General features: G+C 46.3%; 3 protein-coding genes across 3 annotated transcripts; 2 read left to right on the forward strand and 1 right to left on the reverse strand.

Moving 5' to 3' along the window:
• The first annotated feature begins 302 nt into the window (after window positions 1-302).
• LOC136510815 (uncharacterized) lies at window positions 303-958 on the forward strand. The gene is made up of 2 exons (XM_066505146.1): window positions 303-672; window positions 732-958. The coding sequence occupies exons 1-2, from the start codon at window positions 303-305 to the stop codon at window positions 956-958; spliced, it is 597 nt and encodes a 198-aa protein (XP_066361243.1).
• A 3,354-nt stretch (window positions 959-4,312) lies between these two features.
• On the forward strand, window positions 4,313-9,240 carry LOC136513504 (probable ADP-ribosylation factor GTPase-activating protein AGD11). Its single transcript, XM_066507495.1, has 9 exons — window positions 4,313-4,680; window positions 4,827-4,882; window positions 6,702-6,801; window positions 7,183-7,258; window positions 7,609-7,769; window positions 7,852-8,041; window positions 8,135-8,257; window positions 8,362-8,457; window positions 8,632-9,240. Exons 1-9 carry the CDS (start codon window positions 4,580-4,582, stop codon window positions 8,917-8,919), a joined length of 1,191 nt encoding a protein of 396 aa, XP_066363592.1. The 5' UTR covers window positions 4,313-4,579; the 3' UTR covers window positions 8,920-9,240.
• An 8,929-nt stretch (window positions 9,241-18,169) lies between these two features.
• On the reverse strand, window positions 18,170-21,167 carry LOC136510816 (cation/H(+) antiporter 20-like). Its single transcript, XM_066505147.1, is given in 4 exon segments — window positions 18,170-18,374; window positions 18,468-18,763; window positions 18,766-19,504; window positions 21,015-21,167. Coding segments are annotated over 4 exon segments (1,350 nt in total). The 3' UTR covers window positions 18,170-18,212.
• Window positions 21,168-22,045: the final 878 nt, after the last annotated feature.

Genomic DNA, 22,045 nt, shown 5'->3' on the forward strand with positions numbered 1-22,045 from the left:
CGCCTGGACTCCTGTCGGATGCATGTTCAGTGCAAGGATCGCGTGGAAACCCTCAAGAGGCAATACGTGAAGGTGCAGGCCGGGCCATTCTTCAGCGTTCTCCACGCTGTGTGGGCTGATGAAGTCGCGGGCCGCGGCGCTGGAGCGGCGGAGCCCCGGTGGGAGACGCTGGCGGTACTGAGGCCGCGGGCGCCTATGACGGAGCGGCGGCGGATGCGGGCGGCTCTGCGGCAGGAAACGCCGATAGCCGTACGGCGGCGGTCGATGATTTTGGTCCGTCCGGCAACGAGCGCGGCATTGCGATGGTCGACGCGCGTGCCAGTGCGGCGGCGGCGGCGGAGGGCTTTGTCCCGGCAGGGGACGCCAGCCGCGCTTCAGCGGTGGAGGAGCCTGATGGTGCGTTGGTTATCAAGGGCGCTGCGGCGGCCGGGGACGCAGGTGGCACTGCATCGGTGGCTGCGCGCGGCGGCGCCTTAGTCCACGAGGACTGCCGCGCTGCGGCGGTCGCCATCAACTCGAGCCACACCGCCGACCGCGTCAGCTCTGAGAGAGCGCACAAGCAGTGCAGGGGGCGCGTCAAGCCCCTCAGCTATATCTACGAGAAGAAGCATGACACCGTGTTCGATGCAGCTGCGGGCGAAGAACGCGGCGGTGCTTCCGTCGACGGGCATGGTGCTGCTGCAGAGGCCGCCCGCCGCCGTGCTACTTTTGTGCTACCGCCGATCCCGAAGAGACCGAGAATGCGTCGTCTGCCAACATGGCGGCGGACGATGGGGAGGCGCACGTCAGCGAGGCCACTGTGGCGGACCTGTCGGCTCAAGCCCTGGCCGCGGGGTCCGTCGACGCAGAGGTCATGACGAAGCTGGCGGAGATCTATAATGAGCTGAGGATGAAGGTTCTCGACGTCGAGAGGGAGAAGTCCGCGGCGGCGCACGCTGGAGCCGGCCGCCGTGCATAGTGCCCTTTTCCTGTCCGTCATGCGCATGCGACTTTTGGTGAGCGAACCCTGCCCATGCCGATCTCGTATTCTCGTCCTCTCTGTGACATGTTGCCTAACCGTGTTCTTGCTTCTCTTTACCAGGAATCAAGTAGGGATCAAGAACTGCCTGCACTGCAGCGATCTAGGAGAAATCTTTTGTTCTGGAATGCGTGTATTGTGTTCGAACCTGCTACTCGTATCACAAGGGGCGAAGCTACGTACACTGTGGGGGGTGCCAATGCACCCACGGCAAAAAGAAAATTAAGTGCTAATTATCTCAAATCACCACACGTGCACTCCCCTCAATCCTTTGTCATGCACCCCCCCCAACGGCGCAGTGTGAAAGCTTGACTCCTCGAGCAAACCAATACAAGCCATTCATGGCCTAGTGCCAATAAACCTGACGATTTCTGGAGCAAGGGCAGACCACCCTGCATGTATGACGTATCTAGGCCTAGGGCCAAAACTCTAGTCTCGAGAAGCCCATGATTCATTGTATAATTAGTTTATTATTATTATATATATAGTATTCGTTGACGCATGCTTCCTGCACCCTCTCATTTTATTTGTTGGTTGCACAAGCTAAGTACCACTCTTTATTTCTATATATACTTTAAGTAATTATGACATTTCTTCCGAACAAAACACCTAAACTTGCAATTATTGCTTGCTTGCTAATTGCCTCTGTAGTAGAAGTAGAAATAACCAGATGTTCAGATTTGTTATGGGAAGATTTTTTTTTCAGTAGGGATATAGATAGGCTAAATGCCAAGTACATATAAGAATAAGAAAAATGAGGCTCATCTTTCATTATTTCATAATTAGGAGCTCTGAATTTTTTAGCCATGTTTTCAGGACGGCTGGTCGAATCTGGACGCCTGAGGACCGTCCAGAACGTCCAGGACGATTAGTCGTCGTCCAAGACGATTAATCGACCCTGGACGAGTCCCCTGGTTGTCCTGGTCGTCCCCCATATATGGGGAACTGATATACCATATATATTATATAGTTACTCAAACTAATATACACACACTAATATACTACATGTTCTGGGCTCTAGATAGGTCAGTTGGCCACTTACCTGGCTGCTGCAGAGCCCTTTCTTGTCTTGCTGGCTGCTGCTGACAAACTGAAATTATAGAAAAATAAAGCACATTAGCAAGGAAATATGGTGAAAGGCAATCAGGTGAAAGGCAATCAAGTGATCAACAAAGGAAATTAAAACAGTAAAGCACACAATTTAAACCAGTCCAGAACTGCATAGTGCATAGTGGCTAGTGGGCATAGTGCCACACTGCCATTGCCATAGTGCATAGTGCAATAGTGCATACATCAAGTCTAGTACATAAATAGGCAAAACAGCCAATGATCTAAAGAACTACTCAAGTAGAGTGCCATCTACACAAAAGCCTCCTCCATCTCCATCTGTTGCACATCCATGGGGGTCTTCATCCTCCTCCATTGGTGCCACAGGATCAGATGCATCATGATCTTCTTGGTCTTCATTTCTTGCGTCAGCATCATGGTCACTATCATCTTCTTCACCTCCAGATATATCTTGTGCTGCAGAAGTCCCCCTACGACGCTTCCTGTTCCTAGTATAGGTCTTCTGGACAGTGGCTACAGCACGGCTAGCAGCAACCCTAGGCAAGTTGCGAGCCCTTAGATTCTCAGATGCACCAATAGCTTCATCCACAACAGCCCAAGGCAGCTCCCCACAATTCTCATCAACCCATTCACTGTCCCACTGAAACTCTTCTAGCAACTGATGCAACTGAGGAGGCTGGAGCAGAACCAACTTCTCCTTGAACTTCAGCATCAGGGATGTTCATGTACACTTCCACTGCATGTTGCCTCTGTCGATCTAGATCTACACAGAGAAACAGAGCTTCAAGCTTCAAAGCACCAAGATTGAACGAGGAGGTGATGACTGACCTGAGGAGGAGGAGCTCATATTCTTCGTGCAGTCTTCCTCCCTTGCACAGTTGGATCTGCAGTTCTGCACCCGCTAGATCTACAGGCCTGCGTGCCTGTAGCACTGCAGCAACCACAAGGAAGAGAGGGAGGACAGCTGGAAGGGGGAGGAGCAGCAGGGAACCAAGGGAGGGCAGCTGGAAGGGGGAGGAGCAGCTGGAAGGGAGAGGGAGGGCTGCTGCTGGACTAGGAGAGATGAGAGACTAGAAGACTGAAGAGTGAGTGTGTCTGCCGTGTGAGTGAGAGGCTGAGGGAGTGAGGGGGTAGGAAAGGGAAACCCTAATGGGCTTGGGCCAAAATATAAAATAGGCCCAGCTCTCAGATACAGCCCACTCTCAGGCTGGATGGGCTGGACGACTAGCACAGTCTGGACGGGCGATTAATCGCGGCTGGACGACGATTAATCGTACGACTAGTTTCCTGGATGGTCTGGCCTATTCGGAGGCCCTGGTCGAGTTGCTAAAACCGTCCAAGACGATTAGTCGCGATTAATCCAACGTCCTGAAAACATGGTTTTTTAGATAATTAATGGAAGATGCAGTTATATAGGTTTGATTTATCGAACTAAAGGGTTTAATAAGACTTTAAGATTTAAAATTAGTTGATTATGGTAGTATGTCATTTGAATTACTAATGTTATCGGATTAAGTGGCAAATAATTGATACTAATTTCCTATACCGAATGTTTGTCCAAGTTTGATAACCCAGCCTATTGAATATATTTATTGATTTTGTATAGATGTCTCTATGTTTATATATAATTTTGCAGAACCGTGTATATTACCTTAGAAAAATCAAATTTTAGCATGTAAATATTGCATATCAAGGTTAAGGCTCTATTTAGTGGAGCTACGATCAACTCCTCTTACATTACCAGTGAGTGCTGCACCCCTCTCATTTAAGCTCTAGCTTCGCCACTACCGTATGGTACGGTATGCGTGTATTTTGCCAACCTGCTAACGCAATTTAAGTTAGAATAGTGTTTTTCTCTCCCAACAATTTAGTCGGAACAGTGTTTTTCAGCTAATTTCAGCCCAGCGAACAGGGCCAAGCGTGTGTTCTACTGGAAGCTAGCAATCTCTCGTAACATGGTTGGCTTAGTTTGTTATCTTCTTTTGTGAAAAAAATGTAATGTTTAATTAGTTGCTAATGAAATAAACAAGCAATGTTCAGTTGTCCAACTATTTGCTCTTCAATTTGCATTCACATTGTGCAAGTTCTGTGAGACTTCGTTGGTTTGCCTGCTATGGTGTGTGCGTGTTGTGTGCCTACAGGTCTATGGTTGTTGCTGACGACGCGGCATATTCCGCCTTCCTCCAGCGGAAAACTCCTCAAAACTGCACGCAGAAAACAGATCAATTGCCGTCACTGCCTATTCTTGGCCATACGGCCGGCTTCCCCACATCCCAACACAAACAAGGGGGAAAAACCAAAGACGAAAGAGGGAAGGAACGGAAGAACACCAAGAAATCGGCGAATCCTTGACACCCCCCACCTTCAATTCTTATCCGCTTGCTCCGTTTGTTTGTCCAGCCAATTTGATCAGGGCGCCACACGGAACCCTGGTTCTTGATTTAATCACGGGTTGTGTGATCATGGAGGGTCACCCCGTTCTTCTTCTCTTCCATGAGTTCAGGGGGTAGAGTGAGAGAGAACATGGAACGACAGGGGATGGAGGGCAACAATCTTCTGCATTTTCTTGATACCCCAAGCGCACATTACAGAAGGTAGGTAGTTTTTTCCCGTCTTAATTCTGATTTTATTTTTATTGATTGATGCAATCTCTTGCTCCATCTTTCGCATCTGTTCATCCGGAACATGCACATTTCCAAGGAAATGGCAGTTTGATGGTTTTCTCCTCTTTGTCTTGAAGGACATGCGACGGATTTGAAGCCCAGCAAGGTGGCGATGATCATTCCGAGACATCAGGTTTCTGAATGTTCTGTGACATCTTCCTTTCCCATTTTCACCTTTGTTAATGGTCTGTGACATCTTCTATAATATTTCATTGCTATTTGGATAGAGAAAAGGGAAGGAATTGATGTCATCAATCACCTAAAGGGTTTAATAAGACTTTAAGATTTAAAATTAGTTGATTATGGTAGTATGTCATTTCAATTACTAATGTTATCGGATTAAGTGGCAAATAATTGATACTAATTTCCTATACCGAATGTTTGTCCAAGTTTGATAACCCAGCCTATTGAATATATTTATTGATTTTGTATAGATGTCTCTATGTTTATATATAATTTTGTATATTACCTTAGAAAAATCAAACTTTAGCATGTAAATATTGCATATCAAGGTTAAGGCTCTATTTAGTAGAGCTACGGTCAACTCCTCTTACATTACTAGTAAGTGTTGCACCCCTCTCATTTAAGCTCTAGCTTCGCCACTGCCGTATGGTACGGTATGCGTGTATTTTGCCAACCTGCTAACGCAATGACCCCGTTCGGCTTACCTTATAATCTGGCTTCTTTTTTCAGCCAAACACAATGTTTTTCTCCCACAACAATTCAGCCGTTTTTTAGCTAATTTCAGCCCAACGAACGGGGTCAATGCGTGTGTTCTGCTGGAAGCTAGCAATCTCTCGTAACATGGTTGGCTTAGTTTGTTATCTTCTTTTGTGAAAAAAATGTAATGTTTAATTAGGTGCTAATGAAATAAACAAGCAATGTTCAGTTGTCCAACTATTTGCTCTTCAATTTGCATTCACATTGTGCAAGTTCTGTGAGACTTCGTTGGTTTGCCTGCTATGGTGTGTGCGTGTTGTTGCTGACGACGCGGCATATTCCGCCTTCCTCCAGCGGAAAACTCCTCAAAACTGCACGCAGAAAACAGATCAATTGCCGTCACTGCCTATTCTTGGCCATACGGCCGGCTTCCCCACATCCCAACACAAACAAGGGGGAAAAACCAAAGACGAAAGAGGGAAGGAACGGAAGAACACCAAGAAATCGGCGAATCCTTGACACCCCCCACCTTCAATTCTTATCCGCTTGCTCCGTTTGTTTGTCCAGCCAATTTGATCAGGGCGCCACACGGAACCCTGGTTCTTGATTTAATCACTGGGTTGTGTGATCATGGCGGGTCACCCCGTTCTTCTTCTCTTCCATGAGTTCAGGAGGTAGAGTGAGAGAGAACATGGAACGACAGAGGATGGAGGGCAACAATCTTCTGCATTTTCTTGATACCCCAAGCGCCCATTACAGAAGGTAGGTAGTTTTTTCCGGTCTTCTTTCTGATTTTATTTTTATTGATGCAATCTCTTGCTCCATCTTTCGCATCTGTCCATCCGGGACATGCACATTTCCAAGGAAATGGCAGTTTGATGGTTTGCTCCTATTTGTCTTGAAGGACATGCGACGGATTTGAAGCCCAGCAAGGTGGCGATGATCACTCCTGAGACATCAGGTTTGTGAATGTTCTGTGACATCTTCCTTTCCCAGTTTGCACCTTTGTGAATCTTCTGTGATATCTTTCTATAATTATTTCATTGCTATTTCGATAGAGAAAGGAATGTGAATTGATATTATCAATCACCATTAATTGACACTACCTAAATTATAATTAGCTAAAGAGAAATTAGATTAAATAAATAGCCTTATGTGATATAAATGAAATGATGGGTAGGTGGAGCTGCTGGTACAATATCCTTTATTTGTTAACTGGCGATGCCTGATTTATGTGTTACTGCTGCAAATGACTACTGATCTCCAAATGATTTCTTTGTGATGGATTTCAGATACGGATCCAGCAAATGCAAGGGAAATGTTGGAGTATTTGTTGAACCAACCAGCAAACAAATACTGCGCAGACTGTGGCAATCCAGATCCAAAATGGGCGTATGTGTCACATATTTCATTTACTCTGAATATTCAATCAATTTGGATTTTGCTTGCAAAACACTGATAGAGTTACCTTTTGGCATAGGATAATTGTCCTCGGTCAGTTTTGTAAAGTGTCTTTAAAGGGGTCTGACATTGTATTTATACAGCTTTACTGCTTTAGTACACATAAATGACCAAACATGAAAATATGAACATTTGAGTTAACCTAACTTAAGCATATGGGGTAAATGTTTGGTCTGATTGTTTTAATTAGACATGCGGTTCTGACAAATAATTTTACAAAGATATAAATTTGGAGCACACATAAACTTCAATCTTATATTTCAGATGGTCCTCAAGATTTCGTTTACAATTAAACTGCTTTTGCACTTGTAGGGCCCTGCCTTTTGGCGCATTCATCTGCATTAAGTGCTCTGGAACTCATAGAAGTCTTGGTGTGCACATATCAAAGGTGGCCAATGAACTTTACTCTTTGTTTTTTTAGTTCCTATATGTTCTGCCATTTTTACCACAGATTGGCTTATTCCAATTTCCTTTTCTGTTGGACCTATTATATAAAGCAAGGCTCCAAAATTTAAACTTCTTTTAAAGAACATATAGCCTACTTTACCAATAAATGTGCATTGCAGTCACTCATTATTTCCCTTGTCAAAAGGATACACTCTATGAATTACTGTGGAAAATGATTAATGCCCAATTTTTAATTGTAATGCTACTCTATGTTTACTGTTAAGTTCTAAGCCTGAGCATATTGTGTCCTTATATTGAACTAATCGACTATTCATTTTGAATGGAGTATAGGTGATTTCTGTGAATCTGGATGAGTGGACAGATGAAGAAGTCAACTGTTTAGCTGAATCAGGTGGAAATTCTGTTGTTAACACAAGATATGAAGCCTTTTTACCCGAAAACAAAAAGCCAAAACATGATTGTTCAACTGAGGAGCGTAATGATTTTATCAGGTACATGTCGAGTTAGTTGATTGTCAGTATTTGTGCTAATTGTATCTAATGATTGTTTTTTCCCCTGTCTATATGCATGCAGGAAAAAATACCAGTTTCAACAGTTTGTGTGTGATCCACAATTTTCGTGCCCTTTACCACTTAACAGAAAGCATGCACCACCAGATAAAAATCACCAGCAGCATAATAGCAGCAAGTATGGTTTTGGCCATACTTTTAGGAATAGCTGGAGGAAAAAGGATTCATCAGATAACAAAGGCCTAAAGAAAATGGTGCGACCACCCCACTGATGCTAAGTTTTCTGAGTGTAATGTGGCACTTGATATGTCATCACGTTTACATTAATTCTGTGTTTTCTGTTTCAGTCGGATGTGGGAATGATAGAATTTGTTGGATTAATCAAGGTTAATATCGTAAAAGGCACAGATTTAGCTGTTCGTGATGTGATGTCGAGTGATCCATATGTCATGATTAATCTAGGGCACCAGGTAAGCACATTTTTGTAGGTGGATATGGCGGCTTAATTTTGCAAAAATATTTGTTTTCTTATTCAATTCCTTTGGGACTTCCAGCTAACAGTCATATTTTTCAGTCCATGAAAACAAAGGTGATAAAGAACACCCTGAATCCTATCTGGAACGAAAGACTAATGCTTTCGATCCCTGACCCAATTCCACCTCTTAAGCTGGTATGCATTCATTTGGTTCTGACTTTTGAGTTGTTTATAGTTAATCCCTGCTAAGCATCTCTCTCATTTCTCTATCTAGTGACTCAATTTTCCACTTCAGATGAAATATTTTGTTCAAACCCTTCACTGAGACACTGACCTACGTTTTGTTTTCTTGACCTCTATATATAACAGCAAGTATTCGACAAGGACACATTCAGCTCCGATGACCGGATGGGGGAGGCCGAGGTGGACATCCGGCCACTGATTGCAGCAACGAAGGAGCACGAGAACTCGACCATCACCGAACCGACAGAACTCTACAGATGGTCAGCCAGTGAAGACAGCAACGGCGTGCTCGCCAAGGACAGCGTCATCTCCGTTGCGAATGGCAAGGTCAAGCAGGAAATCACACTGAAGCTCCAGAACGTCGAGCGCGGTAAGGTCAAGATCGAGATCGAGTGCGTGCCACTCAGCCAGTAGCAGTTTTTCATCGTGAACAGGACTGGAAGCAAAAACAGGGAGAAGAGAATACAGAATGCTCCATTGTTGTGACACTGACACTGCTTTGCAATGCACAGAGAAACCTTCACTTGTTTGTTTGCTCCGTGCCTGTAATTCGTGAGCATGTGTGAGATATGTTGTACGGTAGATAGGTTAAGGGAAATTATCTACTTTGTATTACTTTGATTTTAGGCATATGGTTGAACTATTTTCAGTAGATTTGGAGACCCCAGTTGTTAGCTGGTACTACCAGGATGGTGAAAAGATCTGTATTCTTCTGCCCATAGACAAAAGTTGGCTTGGTATACAACGAGGAAGACGCCAATGGTGGCCGACAAGGCAGTCCTAAAACGGTCAGAGAGAAATTCTAAAAACGGGACGATTGTAATATACTCTTTCCTAAAACTTCTCATACCAGACCAACCTTAACCGAACAGAAGGAGCGCGCGCTTGCATGTACTCGCGGTGACCCGTCCCCCGCTGCGCCGCCATACCACGACACGCCGCCAGCATTGAGAGTAAGGGGAGGGGGCAGCGCCCACCTGCACCTCTAGTTCGGATGTCCAACCAGCGCCGAAAGAAGGTGGAGACACCGAGGCGAGACAGCCAAAGGCATGGAAGGAGCGAGATGCAACATCCGATTTACTTTTGAAACATCTAGATGCAACACTTACAATATAAGTCTCAAGACAGATGAAACACTTGAAACAAATACTTGTAGAAACACCTCAAAACCATTGTAAAACATACGCAACATCCAGATAAAACATTTGCAACATATGTGTGAAACATATGTAACATCCAAATAAACACACTTGCAACGTACATCTGAAAAAATAGATGAAACATTGGGAACATAAGCTTGCAACATACATATACAACCATTGTAATATCCTGATCTACTTTTGCAACATCCTTATGAAACATTTGAAACATATCTATGAAACATATGAAATACCTAAAACATAAGCTTACAACATGCGGTTTCACCCTTCTTCTTCCGTACGACGCAATGTAAGCAGGGGATGGACAGGCGGAGGGCAGCGCCATCGCGGCCCCTTCTAGAGGCGAGCGGAGGGGGCGGCGGGGACAAACCATCGGCGAGCTTTGGCCAGCATGCGGGCTACCGCTGTCACAGGTGGACGGAGGGGAAGGCTAGGACATGCCAGGCGGGTGACCAATGGCGGTCGGATGCGCCGTGGGGATGCGCGGGATGGAGGCGCCACGGGAAGTAGAACGAGAGGGCGTTGTTTTTTTTTTTTTTTTTTTTTTTGCGAAAGCGCGTCCGAACGGGAGTCACAGAACATATGTCTTTATCGTATTATTATTGTTTTGAAAAAGAACCTCAAACACCAGGGTCTCACGGAACTGGCAAGGTTGAAACCGAAACAATAGATTTGTATGAAATCCAATTCGGACGTTACTAGGGACCTGTTTGATATTGAAGAACTAATTTCTAGTCATCTAAACATTAGTTTTAGTTCTATCAAACTGGTGGACTAAATTTTACTTAAACTCTTAACTAGTCATCAATTCACTAGTTGGCAAAGGCAAGCAAAACAAAAGTTCGATAAACTGTTTTGAGATCCGTGAAATTTTTAGAAAGAGTTTTGAATTTAATATATGGACTAAATTTTAGTTTCAATATAACTAGTTATTAATTCACTAGTTTGGTGAACTGCTTTGAGATTCGTGTAATTTTTTTTAGAAAGAAGAATATTGGAGCAGTTCTCTCACCGAACAAACCAACAATGCATTGCTCTACTTGATTTTTTTTAATTTTAATATTTTTTATAAACTAATTTTAAATCTAACACTTTTTTTTTCAAAACTAACACTTTTGGCCGTGCCTATTGCCATGGCGAGGCAAAAAGCCTGTGCCGCGCGGCGGGTGGCTGACATGGCGATGATCGAAAATGCTGACCGGTGATGTGGTAGGGCCTGCCGCACCACCGATCTTGGTGCGACAGTGCCGCGCCCTGATCCGTGGCGCGGCAGAGTTGAATAAAAGCCCCGCGGCTAGTCCCGCCTGCCCGCGCCCGCCTGCGCATGGTCGCCACACCCGCGCCAGCCGTCGGTAGGGCCTGCCCGCCGCCGAGCACGCCGGCCGCCGCGCCACGAACGCCGGCACGTCACGGCCACCGGCCGCCCGCACGCCGGCGCACCACCCCCTCCGGCCACGCACGACGGCTGCCCGCCGCGCCCGCCGAGGCTAGCGCCAGCGCCTCCCCGCCCGGTCTAGCGCGCCACCGCCGCGAGGACGAGCGCCGCTGCCACGAGGTAGTCCCCTAGTGTATTTGTTGATTGAATCGACATTGTTAGTATAGTAAGTTAGTAAAATAAATAAAGTTAGTATAATTAATAAAGTATAGTTAGTTAGTATAGGTAATAGTAAGTAGTATAGATAGTAAGTTAGTAGTTAGTACAATTAGTGAGTCTAGTTATACATTAGATTTAATCTAATTAGTTGTTGTAGTTAGCCTTGTATAGATGTTAATATTATATTAGTTAGTATAGTTATAGTTAGAATAGGTATTAATATTACTATGGACATTATGTACGACGATTTCGACGTCTTGATGAAGTTTCTTGAAATGCTTTTGCAGATGGATTGTTGTGTTAGAGTTTTATACGGAGGAAGTGTTAGGAGAGAAGATGGTATGTTTGAGGATATGGAAGAAGAATCGGAATGGTTTGATGAACCTCCTAGCTTCAACGACCTTTGTGTCCGTTTGAATGCAAAGTTTGACGGTGATTTCACACTGAAGGAGAGGTTTGATACTGGGAAGACTAGGACACACTATGTTATCATGCCCTTACGCGACCCTACTCACTGATCCCGCTACACTAGGGTGCTCCAAGGTTCCAATGTGCCCATGGCTAAGGTGGTGGTTGAGAATGGGTACAGGATGCAGGGTGTTCAGGACAGCCCGTTCATTGATGGTGTTGGAGGCAATGAACAAGAATTAGGGGTCGAAGGGGAAGCAACTCAGGATAACATGGATTTGGACGGTCAGTTGACACAGTAGCAATTTCATTCAACTGTAGTAGGCTATATAAGCAATGACTTCGATGTGAATGAGTTCGAACGGGAAGAGGAGGAGCAGGACAGGATCGGTGATGTAGTTAGCAGTGATTCAGACGATTCTGATGAGGACCAAGGAGGTACAGATGCTATGCCAACACCGGTTGATGCCATGCTAGTACCGGTTCATGCTATGCCATTACCAGTACCAACTGAGGTTTTGCATGGTATCCAGGCTCAGGGTAGACTAGTCACAGATTTAGCAGCAGATAATACCCCATATGATTCATGGGCCAGAATTAGCGGAGCGCAACAGTATGTTCCACCACCACCTTAAACAGCGACTGAGCTTGAGCAACTAAGGTCGATGAACGTACATTTCAGGGGCGTTCCGAACTATAGGGATGTCAGCATGACGGATATGGCAGTTTATGACACTGGTCTCTAGATGTGTAGGAAATCATTGTATGACCATGAGAAAGAAACCCTTAGGAAGGGGATGATATTCAATACAATGTCAGAGATGAAGCTGTTCCTTCAGGACTATGTTGTGTACCACCATAGACTGTACACCGTCACTCATTTGGACCAGGAGTTGAGGTACCACGTGATATGCAAAAATGGTTGTATGTGGAGGTTAAATGCATGAAAGAGACAGAGTGATGGCAAGGGGAGGATAAGTAAAGTTGTCGAACCCCACACTTGCCTATCAAATAGGGGGAAGGAAAATCATCAGCAGCTCACTACACGTTACCTTGCTCGTCGTATATTGGGGCTCGTTGATGACAATAACGATATTTCGGTATCTTCTTTACAACAGTCCATATCTAGATTCGTTAAGTACGATGTAAAGTACGGAAGGCTTGGTGTGCTAAGCAAATTGCCCTGGTGATTCGATGGGGTAGTTGGGAGGAAGCATACAACAGGGTGCCCCGCATCTTATGTGCAATGCATTACTACAACCCTGGCTTGAAATGGTTTGTGGACACCGGAGGGATGTGTTTTCGGGACCCGTTGAGGCATGTCCTCTATCGTGTGTTCTGGTCGTTCACGCAAACGAAGCATGCATTCAAGTTTTGTCGGCCAGTCGTACTTGTTGATGGCACTTTCCTGATAGGAAAGTACAGGGGCACCTTAATGATGGTTGCTGCTGTTGATTCTGAGGACCAGATAGTACCCATGGCTTTTGCTTTGGTAGAGGGAGAGAACAATGAATCATGGTCATGGTTCATGTGGCTTCTACGTGTACAAGTGCTTGGCCCATCTCGCACTATATGTTTGATCTCGGACCATCACCTAGGGCTTCTTAATGCTACAGCTGAGCATATAGATGGGTTCCCACCTTTAGTGCATAGATGGTGCATGAGACACTTTGTCGCTAATTTCTGGTGGCGTCAGCGGAAGCAGGAGGTATGTGATAAGGTAAAGGCTCTATGTTGTGTACGTACAGAGCACCAGTTCAAGAAGACAAAGAGAGAACTAGACAAGATGGTAAATGAAGCGGGAAAGGTCTGGTTAGAGGCGCAAATGGAACAGAAGGCTCAGTGGGCGTTAGCATATGACGAGGGGGTTTCAGGTATGGCATCATGACCACTAACTCCTCGGTGTCCTTCAATCGTGTATTCACCAGAGTTCGATCATTGCCTATGTCTGGAATTGTTGAGTTCTCCTTTCATAAGTGCAACGAATATTTTATGAAGAGGTGGGAACTTGCGCAGAGGAATATAGCTGAGCAGGGGCATTTTGGAAAGGCCGAAGCTAAACATTTGAAGGAGGCCGAAGAATTGGCCAAGCAGCACACCATTGAGCCATATGGACCCCACCACCATATCTTTAGTGTACGGGGCAAGGGTGGTACAAGCTTGGGCAGTGAACGTTATGGTGGACGAAAACTACCGAGTTGATCTTGAAAAGGTAGAGTGCAGTTGCAACGTCCCTCAGATCATGCATGCCCCTTGCTCTCATATGATCACGGCCTGTAGGGTTCGTGGGTACAACTATGAGGATCTACCATATATGTCACCCTTGTATCTCCGTACGACGACCCCCTTCTTCCACCGGACGATGAGGTTTCCAAGAGGCGTTCGAGGGATCCTTACATTCCTAGGACTTAGTTCGTTACATCGAACTTATGTCCAATGAATATTGTCATTCGAAACTTGCAGACTCATGAACCAATGAAAATATTATGTGGCAACTTGTTGTCCATTTATTTGCTTCTTATTTGTTTCAACTTGCGTATGGTCGTGGCAGCACTTGTAGTTGTTTACAGCACCGACAGTAGCTCAATTAAGGCTGGTCGGTTTCTGTCTGCGTCACTACCATGCTGTGGGCTATGGCGCGTCACTACCGCGCCGGAGAACTATGGCGCGACAGAACCTGGGCTATGGCGCGGCAGAACCAGTGGGTTATGGCGCCGTATTCAAGATAATTTCACTCGATTATGTTCGTTTTAGAAATTCTCAACGCATGATACAAATGGATGGGATCACTTAAGATCGACCATGGGTAATCCGAGTACATGATACATAGTACAATACATCAATAATTCAAATGGAATATAAGACAACACAATGGAATTTCTAGTAAATAGCTACATTGATCATTAATAAAGCATGAAACTAACAGATGGCACAATCAAAAACCATCAGTCAGAAACATACTAAGTGAGCAACTCGTCATTCGAGTACCAATCCTCAACCACAATCCTGCTGCTATAGCTAGGCTCACCTGCATTGCCCTGATCTGCCTTTCGCCTTTAGTAAGCGGCCTCCGCTTCATCTGCGGCCTAAGACAAGAACGCGTTCTCTTCCTCCTCGTTCATATGGCTAGGCTCACCTACATTGCTCTGACCTCTGTGTCGCCTGTCGTAAGCGGCCTCCACTTCATCTATGGCCTCTACGAGCCCGCCTCTACTAGAGCGATGAGCTCGCTCAGTCTGCCAGTGTTGTCCTCAGCTTCCTCCTCCTGCAAGCCTGCCTCTGCTAGAGCGATGAGCTCGCTCAGTCTGTCAGTGTCGTCCTCAGCCTCCTTCGCCTGCAAGCCCACCTCTACTAGAGCGATGAGCTCGCTCAGTCTACCAGTGTCGTCCTTAGCATCCTCCGCCTGCAAGCCCACCTCTGCTAGAGCGATGAGCTCGCTGAGTCTAGCAATGTTGTCCTCATCCTCGTCCCCCTCATCAGGCAACACAATCGGTGATTCAACGGTGTGACTAGCTCGCTTTCTGTGCTCATCTAACTTCTTTTCCTCGTACCTTGCATGAGCCACCTCTACAGCATGTTCCTCGCTGCATCCAATCCCTTCATGTACAAAATGCAATCAGTTAGCAACGTGATTATATTACATTTAAAATTCAGGCAACGAAAAAAGGCTTTCAAGCACTCACTGAACACATAATGCAACAACATGCTCGTTCAAGACCTGCATCTATACTATTATCTCCTCCCTTGTCCTCCTTCCTTGCCCTCTTCCTCCTCTAATGTCATTCCGTCTCTCCAATCGCCATTTGTAAAGCCCAACATCGATCGGGTTACAAATATCCACGCTGTCTAGCAAACTCACGCATCTTTGTCTTTGTGATGGTTAACGAATAGGTTGACGTAGTCAGGTCCATATCCCCTCTTCAATGCAATTACTTGCTTCCCCTTCAGTTCATCCAAGAACTTAGCTTGACCATCATAACATTCCCACCTGTATTTTCTAGTGCTCTGTTTAAACGAAAAATTATATCATATATGTCTTAGCAAAAGAAATAAAATACGATTTCATGGTTACCACAAAAATAACCAACCTCATCATAGTCAACTATATAGCCGCAATAATGGCCTATTCCAAGCTCCGAAGGGACTAGACTATAGTTAGATTTAACATCACATTCGCATTTGACTGGAGGTGCTTTGTAAATTAACCTTTCTTTCTTCTTTGCTTTGCCTTTGGAGGTTCTTCTGGCCTATTGGTTCTTAGGACCATACAACAACTCCTTGAAACGACACTTCGCCATTGAATACACCTAAATAAGGTGACATTAGTACATGAACACATATAGCTTAATATTTTAACACATACACTTTGCACTTACTTCATGCTTGTTTGGACACATAAACTCCAACGTATTCTCAGGGTTTATCACAGCTCGATCTCCGCAATCGCACAGAGGAGGTTCTCGAGTCGTCTAACTGCGGCTAAGTGCTTCTCCTTAGCCGTCATTGGAGGGGGCTTACGGGGAGGTGGAACCCACCACTCGAAGTGCTCTCTTGGATGTCGCCCTCTCCACCAATCGTCGAAAAGGAGGTACCTAGGGTCAAACTTGTCTGCACCGTCGATCCACTGAAAGAAAAAGCACCTCTCATGGACATACACAATAAAATTTCAACAAAATATTAGTAACCTAGTAATACAAATGAAGAAAAAAAACATACGGAAACAATTACTTACATTAAAACGACTGCATGTGTAGAAGCAACGAGCCGCTGTGTCCGGATGTCTTGATTGAAACACGTCGACCGGACGGCCACAATCACAGTTAGGGACATGGAGTTCAGGAGGGACGGGGGCATCTTTGCTAGACTCGTCGGGGTACAATTCTCTAGGACAACCCCGTTTTCGCCACAACTGCTCCCGAAACATGTCTTCGATCTAATAAAACGGCTCAAATTAAACATCAATCAAAACAACGCAAATTAATGTAAAATATAATCATTTGCATTGCAACTAAAATAATGTAACAAACACTTATAGCAACAAAAATATACATGGTAAACATACTTCTAACTAAATAATTAACCTTATCATTGACAAAATCAAACTAATATCTTCCTTCAAACCGTAGCCTATAGTTCCCAAATATAATTTTTCTCATAACATTAACTCCCATTCATAATATTTCTATCCACCATTCAAACGAAAATAAAAAGTGCGTCATTACCTTGAACGAGGACGAGGAGGGAGGGAGGCGGCCGGGGAATGGAAAGGAAGGGAGGGAGAGAGGTGGCAACGGAGGGCCGGGCGGGCGGCGGGCGCAGCGGCCAAGAGCGGCCAGACGGGCTTGCTGCTCGGGCAGACGGGACTGGCCGCGGGGCTTTTATTCGGCTCTGCCGCGCCACGGATCAGGGCGCGACACTGTCGCGCCAAGATCGGTGGCGCGGCAGGCCCTGCCACGTCACCGGTCAGCATTTTCAGTTGTCGCCACGTCAGCCACCCGCCGTGCCACCATGCATGGCGCGGCACATGCTTTTCGCCGCGCCATGGCAATAGACGTGGCCAAAAGTGTTAGTTTTGAAAGAAAAAAATAGTGTTAGATTTAAAATTAGTTTATAAAAAGTGTTAAAATTAAAAAAAATCCTCTACTCAAGACTAAGGCAATGGCTTTCAAATCTTGGCCATTTCAAAAACACAAGGAAATAGTACTTTGCATATTGAATATTTTAGCTTCTTCACCACCTCGTTGAAGTACATTTTATCTAGATCGCAAACATTCATCCATCACATCTCCAGATCAAATATGTGTGTCCGTTGAGGTATCACCCCTTGTGATTTCATATCAGTATAGCTCTGCCTTTTGAAATTACAGGGAATGAAGCAAGGCATATCCATCTATCATTTACGCCTTGTTTAGTTTCACTCTAAATTCCTAAAAAGTGCTACAGTACCTATCACATCGAATGTTTGCGGCTCATGCATGGAGCATTAAATATAGACGAAAAAAAACTAATTACACAGTTTGGTAGGAAATTGCGAGACGAACGTTTTGAGCCTAATTAGTCCATGATTGAACACTAATTGCCAAATAAAAACGAAAATGCTACAGTAGCCCCAAATTCCAACTTCCTGAAACTAATTAATAACACGCGTTTATTATCCATCCTATGTGAACTAATTAATTAATCTAAAAACCCAAAAATCAACGGCTCAAATTTATTTGAGATATGTACAGTAGCATTGCCCATAACTGAATGAGAAAATTGATGTAGGCACGGACGATTATCAACTGCGGTTATTGCAAACACACCACACCAGACACGACAAACAAAGTTCAGATTGTTACAACCAAATCACCTGCCGCCACACAAAGCATACTGCATAGTAGTACTATGTGTTTAGTTGGCACCTCAAAATCCAAAAAAATGCCTATAGTACCCATCATATCGAATCTTGCGATAACCCAACTAAACCCACCCTATATATATAGGAGCACAACAAACAGTGATGAATCCTTGTGAGCCGCCGGCCTGTCAGCTAGAGCTACCAACTAGGCCGGACAGGCCTCGCCGCCCTTGAGCTCCGTCCCGTCGGTCTCAGGGGTGGTCGCTGTCGGCGTGCTGCGGTACAGCGCGGTCATGAACGGCGTCGCCAGCACCGTCGTCGTAAGCGCCATGATCACGAAGATGGCGAACGTCGTGTCGTCCAGCACCTGCACTCATCACTAGCATGTTGATTAGAGAACGCATGTTCTCGATTGATTAAGAAGAAGCAACGTGCAAAGTACTGTAAGTAGAGCGCGCACCTTCCTCTCCTTGCCGATGTTGAGCACGATGAGCTCGACGAGCCCCTTGGCGCTCATGGCGACGCCAAGCGCGGCCGCCTCGCGCCTCGCCATGCCGGTCACGGTGGCCACCGCGAACGTGCCGCCGAACTTCCCCAGGAACGCGACGGCGAGGACGAGCGCGACCATGCCCCACGCGGCCGCGCCGCGGACGGTGTCCACGTCGGTGTGCAGCCCGCTGGTGGCGAAGTAGAGCGGCAGCATGAGCCCGGACACCAGTGGCGCCACCTTCTCCCGCGCGCGCTCCGCGAGGCCGCCTCCCGGGGCACGGACAGCCCGAACACGAAGGCGCCGAACACCTGGTGCACGCCGATGGCGTCGGTCACCGCGCCGGTAGGCAGCGCGCAGGCCACGACGGCGCTGGGGGAGGAGGCCAGCGCGGCGGCGGCGCTGTGCTCGGGACCCGCGCGGCGCGCCAGGCGTGCCATGAGCGGGCGGAGCAAGCACAGCATGAGCGCCACGAAGGCGGCTCCCGACGCGAGGATGTAGACCGGGGCGAGCGGGGTGGCCCTGGGGCTGGGCCCGCTGCCCCCGCCGCCGGAGACGGCGAGCGCGAGCGCAAGGAGCGCCCACGCGAAGACGTCGTTGACCGCGGCCGCGGCCATGGCCGTCTCGCCGAGCGGCGTGCCGAGGCGGCCGACCTCCTTGAGGATGCACGCGAGCACGGGCAGCGCCGTCATCGAGAGCGCGGCGCCGAGGAACACGCAGAGCGGGAGGAAGGCCGGAGCCGGCGGCTGGACGACGGCGAGCTCCAGCAGCGGCACGAGGCCCGGAGCGGCGAGGAACGGCGGCACGATGCCCGCCGCGGCGACGGCCACGCTGCGCGGGCCCGCGCGGCGCACGGCGCGGAAGTCGAGCTCGAGGCCGACCAGGAGCAGGAAGAGCAGCAGGCCCAGGGCGGACACGGTGTCGAGCGCCGCGGTGCTCCATGGCGGGAAGATGACGCGGCGGAAGGCGCCCCATCGACCCAGCGCCGACGGGCCCAGCAAGATGCCACCCTGCACCAGGACGTGTCGTTGCCACGAATATAAGCAGGCAGACTGATCATTTTGTTTGTTGCCATGGTGACTCGTGATGCCATGCTCAGCTCAGCTCAACTCGAGAGGTCAACAGAATAATGCTAACAAGTAACAGGAGCTGCTGGTTTTTGACATGACCTGACTATTGCCTGGTCTAGAAAATGATAAGCGCATGTTTAGTTTCAAAAAATTTTCACTCCAAAGTGTTACATCGAATCTTGTGGTACATGCATAAATTACTAAATGTAGATGGGAAAAAATTAATTGCACAGTTAGGTGAGAAATCGCGAGACGAAACTATCGAACCTAATTAGTCTATAATTAGATACTAATTATCAAATACAAACAAAAGTGCTACAGTAACCTAACAGTAGCTAAACAAAAAAAATTTGGGAACTAAACGCGCCCTTGAGTTGTTCTGGACATGTGGTCAACACGAGCATTCGTGCAAATGCGGCTGGGGACATCCGGACATGTGTGTGCTCAGTGAATGGTTCGAGATGTGGCCGTGTGGCTTATGAGCAGTTAGTTCTTCACTGCTCACAGATTTGTATCATTTTCAAAAGATTTCATGATTTCTCAGCGAATAAACCATCACTTCATAAAACATTCGCGCAGATTTATACCCATAAAAATGATCATTTATATGCTTTTAATTTCATAAATGCTATACCACATCCATGTGTTTTCGAGCAATCCAACGCATGATTTTAAGGCCGTCTGATCTTTCTCAGTTCCCGCTCGCCTTCGTCTGATCTGTGCCCGCGCCACCGCTGTGGCCTAGCCGCACCGTGCCGCCGCCGCCGCCGCTCCCGTGCCAGTGTCGCCGCTGTGCCCGTGCCCGCGCCGCTACGGCCTCACTGCGCCGCGCCCGTGCCCACGCCCGCGCCACCGCGATTTGTTGTTTGTGATTTGTGCCGACACAACCGCGATTTGTCCTTATCCTTTCATAGAAAAAATTGTTTGTTGTGATATGTGATTTGTGATTTGTTGTTGTTTGTAATTTGTACCGACATAGCCGCGGCCATGGGCGGGGCGGCCGACGGCGGCAGGGGGCAAGTTATGCAGTGCGTATGAAGATAGAAGAAGGCTGGAGGCCGTTGAATCTTCATCGTACGGTTCAAAAAAATTATATGTTAAAACTGCATAAAACACGTGGATTATGTAATTTGGTCGGATCATGCATGTTAACATACAGTGTGTGTGTGTATATATATAGACACACATATACATATGATGTACAAATATAGCAAACCACAAAGCATGGGCGAGCCGATTTGAGTGGTTATGTTTGTAGACGTGTCATCGAGCAGCCTTTGTAATAATGTTTAATAAAAAAACAAACACCAGCTGTTGTGTTTGTATCCGTTTTTGCTGTTGCGAGTGAGGTTTTAGTTAAAAAATCATGCTAGTGGTGAATTTTTCTCTCTCCGGTTCTCCAAAATAACATTACGCATATATAGAGAAATGAAATGAAACTGGAGGATACCAGAATCTCGGCGACAACTTTAGGTTGGCGCAGTGGCCTGAGCGCGAGGGCAAGGCCCTGCGTCACCGCGAGTATGACGGCGATCTGCACGGCGAGGAGCGGCAGCGCGAAGTCGAGAGGGTTCTCCCCCTGCCACACCCCGTCCGACGCCATCTTCACGTTCACGGTCGACGGGCGACGACGACGACGAGTTGGACGCCACCATTTTGTCGGTCTGGTAATTAGTGTGTGGTTGTTGCAGCCGAGATGTAGCTTTAGCTAGCTAGCCAATGACTTCAGCTGCTGGGGGCATGCATGCATGCATGATTGATGATACTACTGGGACTAGGTAGGTCCTCTGGATTTATAGGCGCGCGTGCTGATGCAACCTGGCTGGAAGGCTTTGCACCTGATGATACGTTAGGTCTGTTTAGTTTCTAAAATTTTTTACTTCAAAGTGTCGTATTGAATCTTACGGCACATGTATGGAGTACTAAATGTAAACGAAAAAAAACTAATTGCATAGTTCTCGGCAAAATCGCGAGACGAATCTTTTAAGCCTAATTAGTCCATGAAAAGCCTAAGCACTACAGTAACCCACATGTGCTAATGACCGATTAATTAGTATCATTAGATTCGTTCCACAATAAAAGTGATGAAAACCATTAAATTTTGTAAATACAAGTAATATTTTGTAGCGTAATTTAGTTGGTTATAATTTTTATAATGAAACCTTCTCATATGTTTCAAGTCCTAGACTTGACACGTGTGTTCATATCTATATTTCTTCTAAATTTATTCTAGAAAGAAACAAGATTGTTCTTTTAATAATAGTCGACGTGTCTATATATTGAAAATTGGATGGTTGTACTGCTGAGTTTGCCAATCTCTAGATTTATTGGTTCACTCTTTTGGAGATGTTTATAGGGGTGATTATGTGTGTAAAGATGTTTATGTAAGCGTCCGCATGTACTTTGTTTAAAATGAACCATAAAAGGTAAAGTTCATTCAAAATATCTAATGGCATAGCAGGATAAAAACTATGATTTATA

Source organism: Miscanthus floridulus, chromosome 16, assembly GCF_019320115.1.
Source record: "Miscanthus floridulus cultivar M001 chromosome 16, ASM1932011v1, whole genome shotgun sequence".
NCBI classification, from domain to species: Eukaryota; Viridiplantae; Streptophyta; class Magnoliopsida; order Poales; family Poaceae; genus Miscanthus; species Miscanthus floridulus.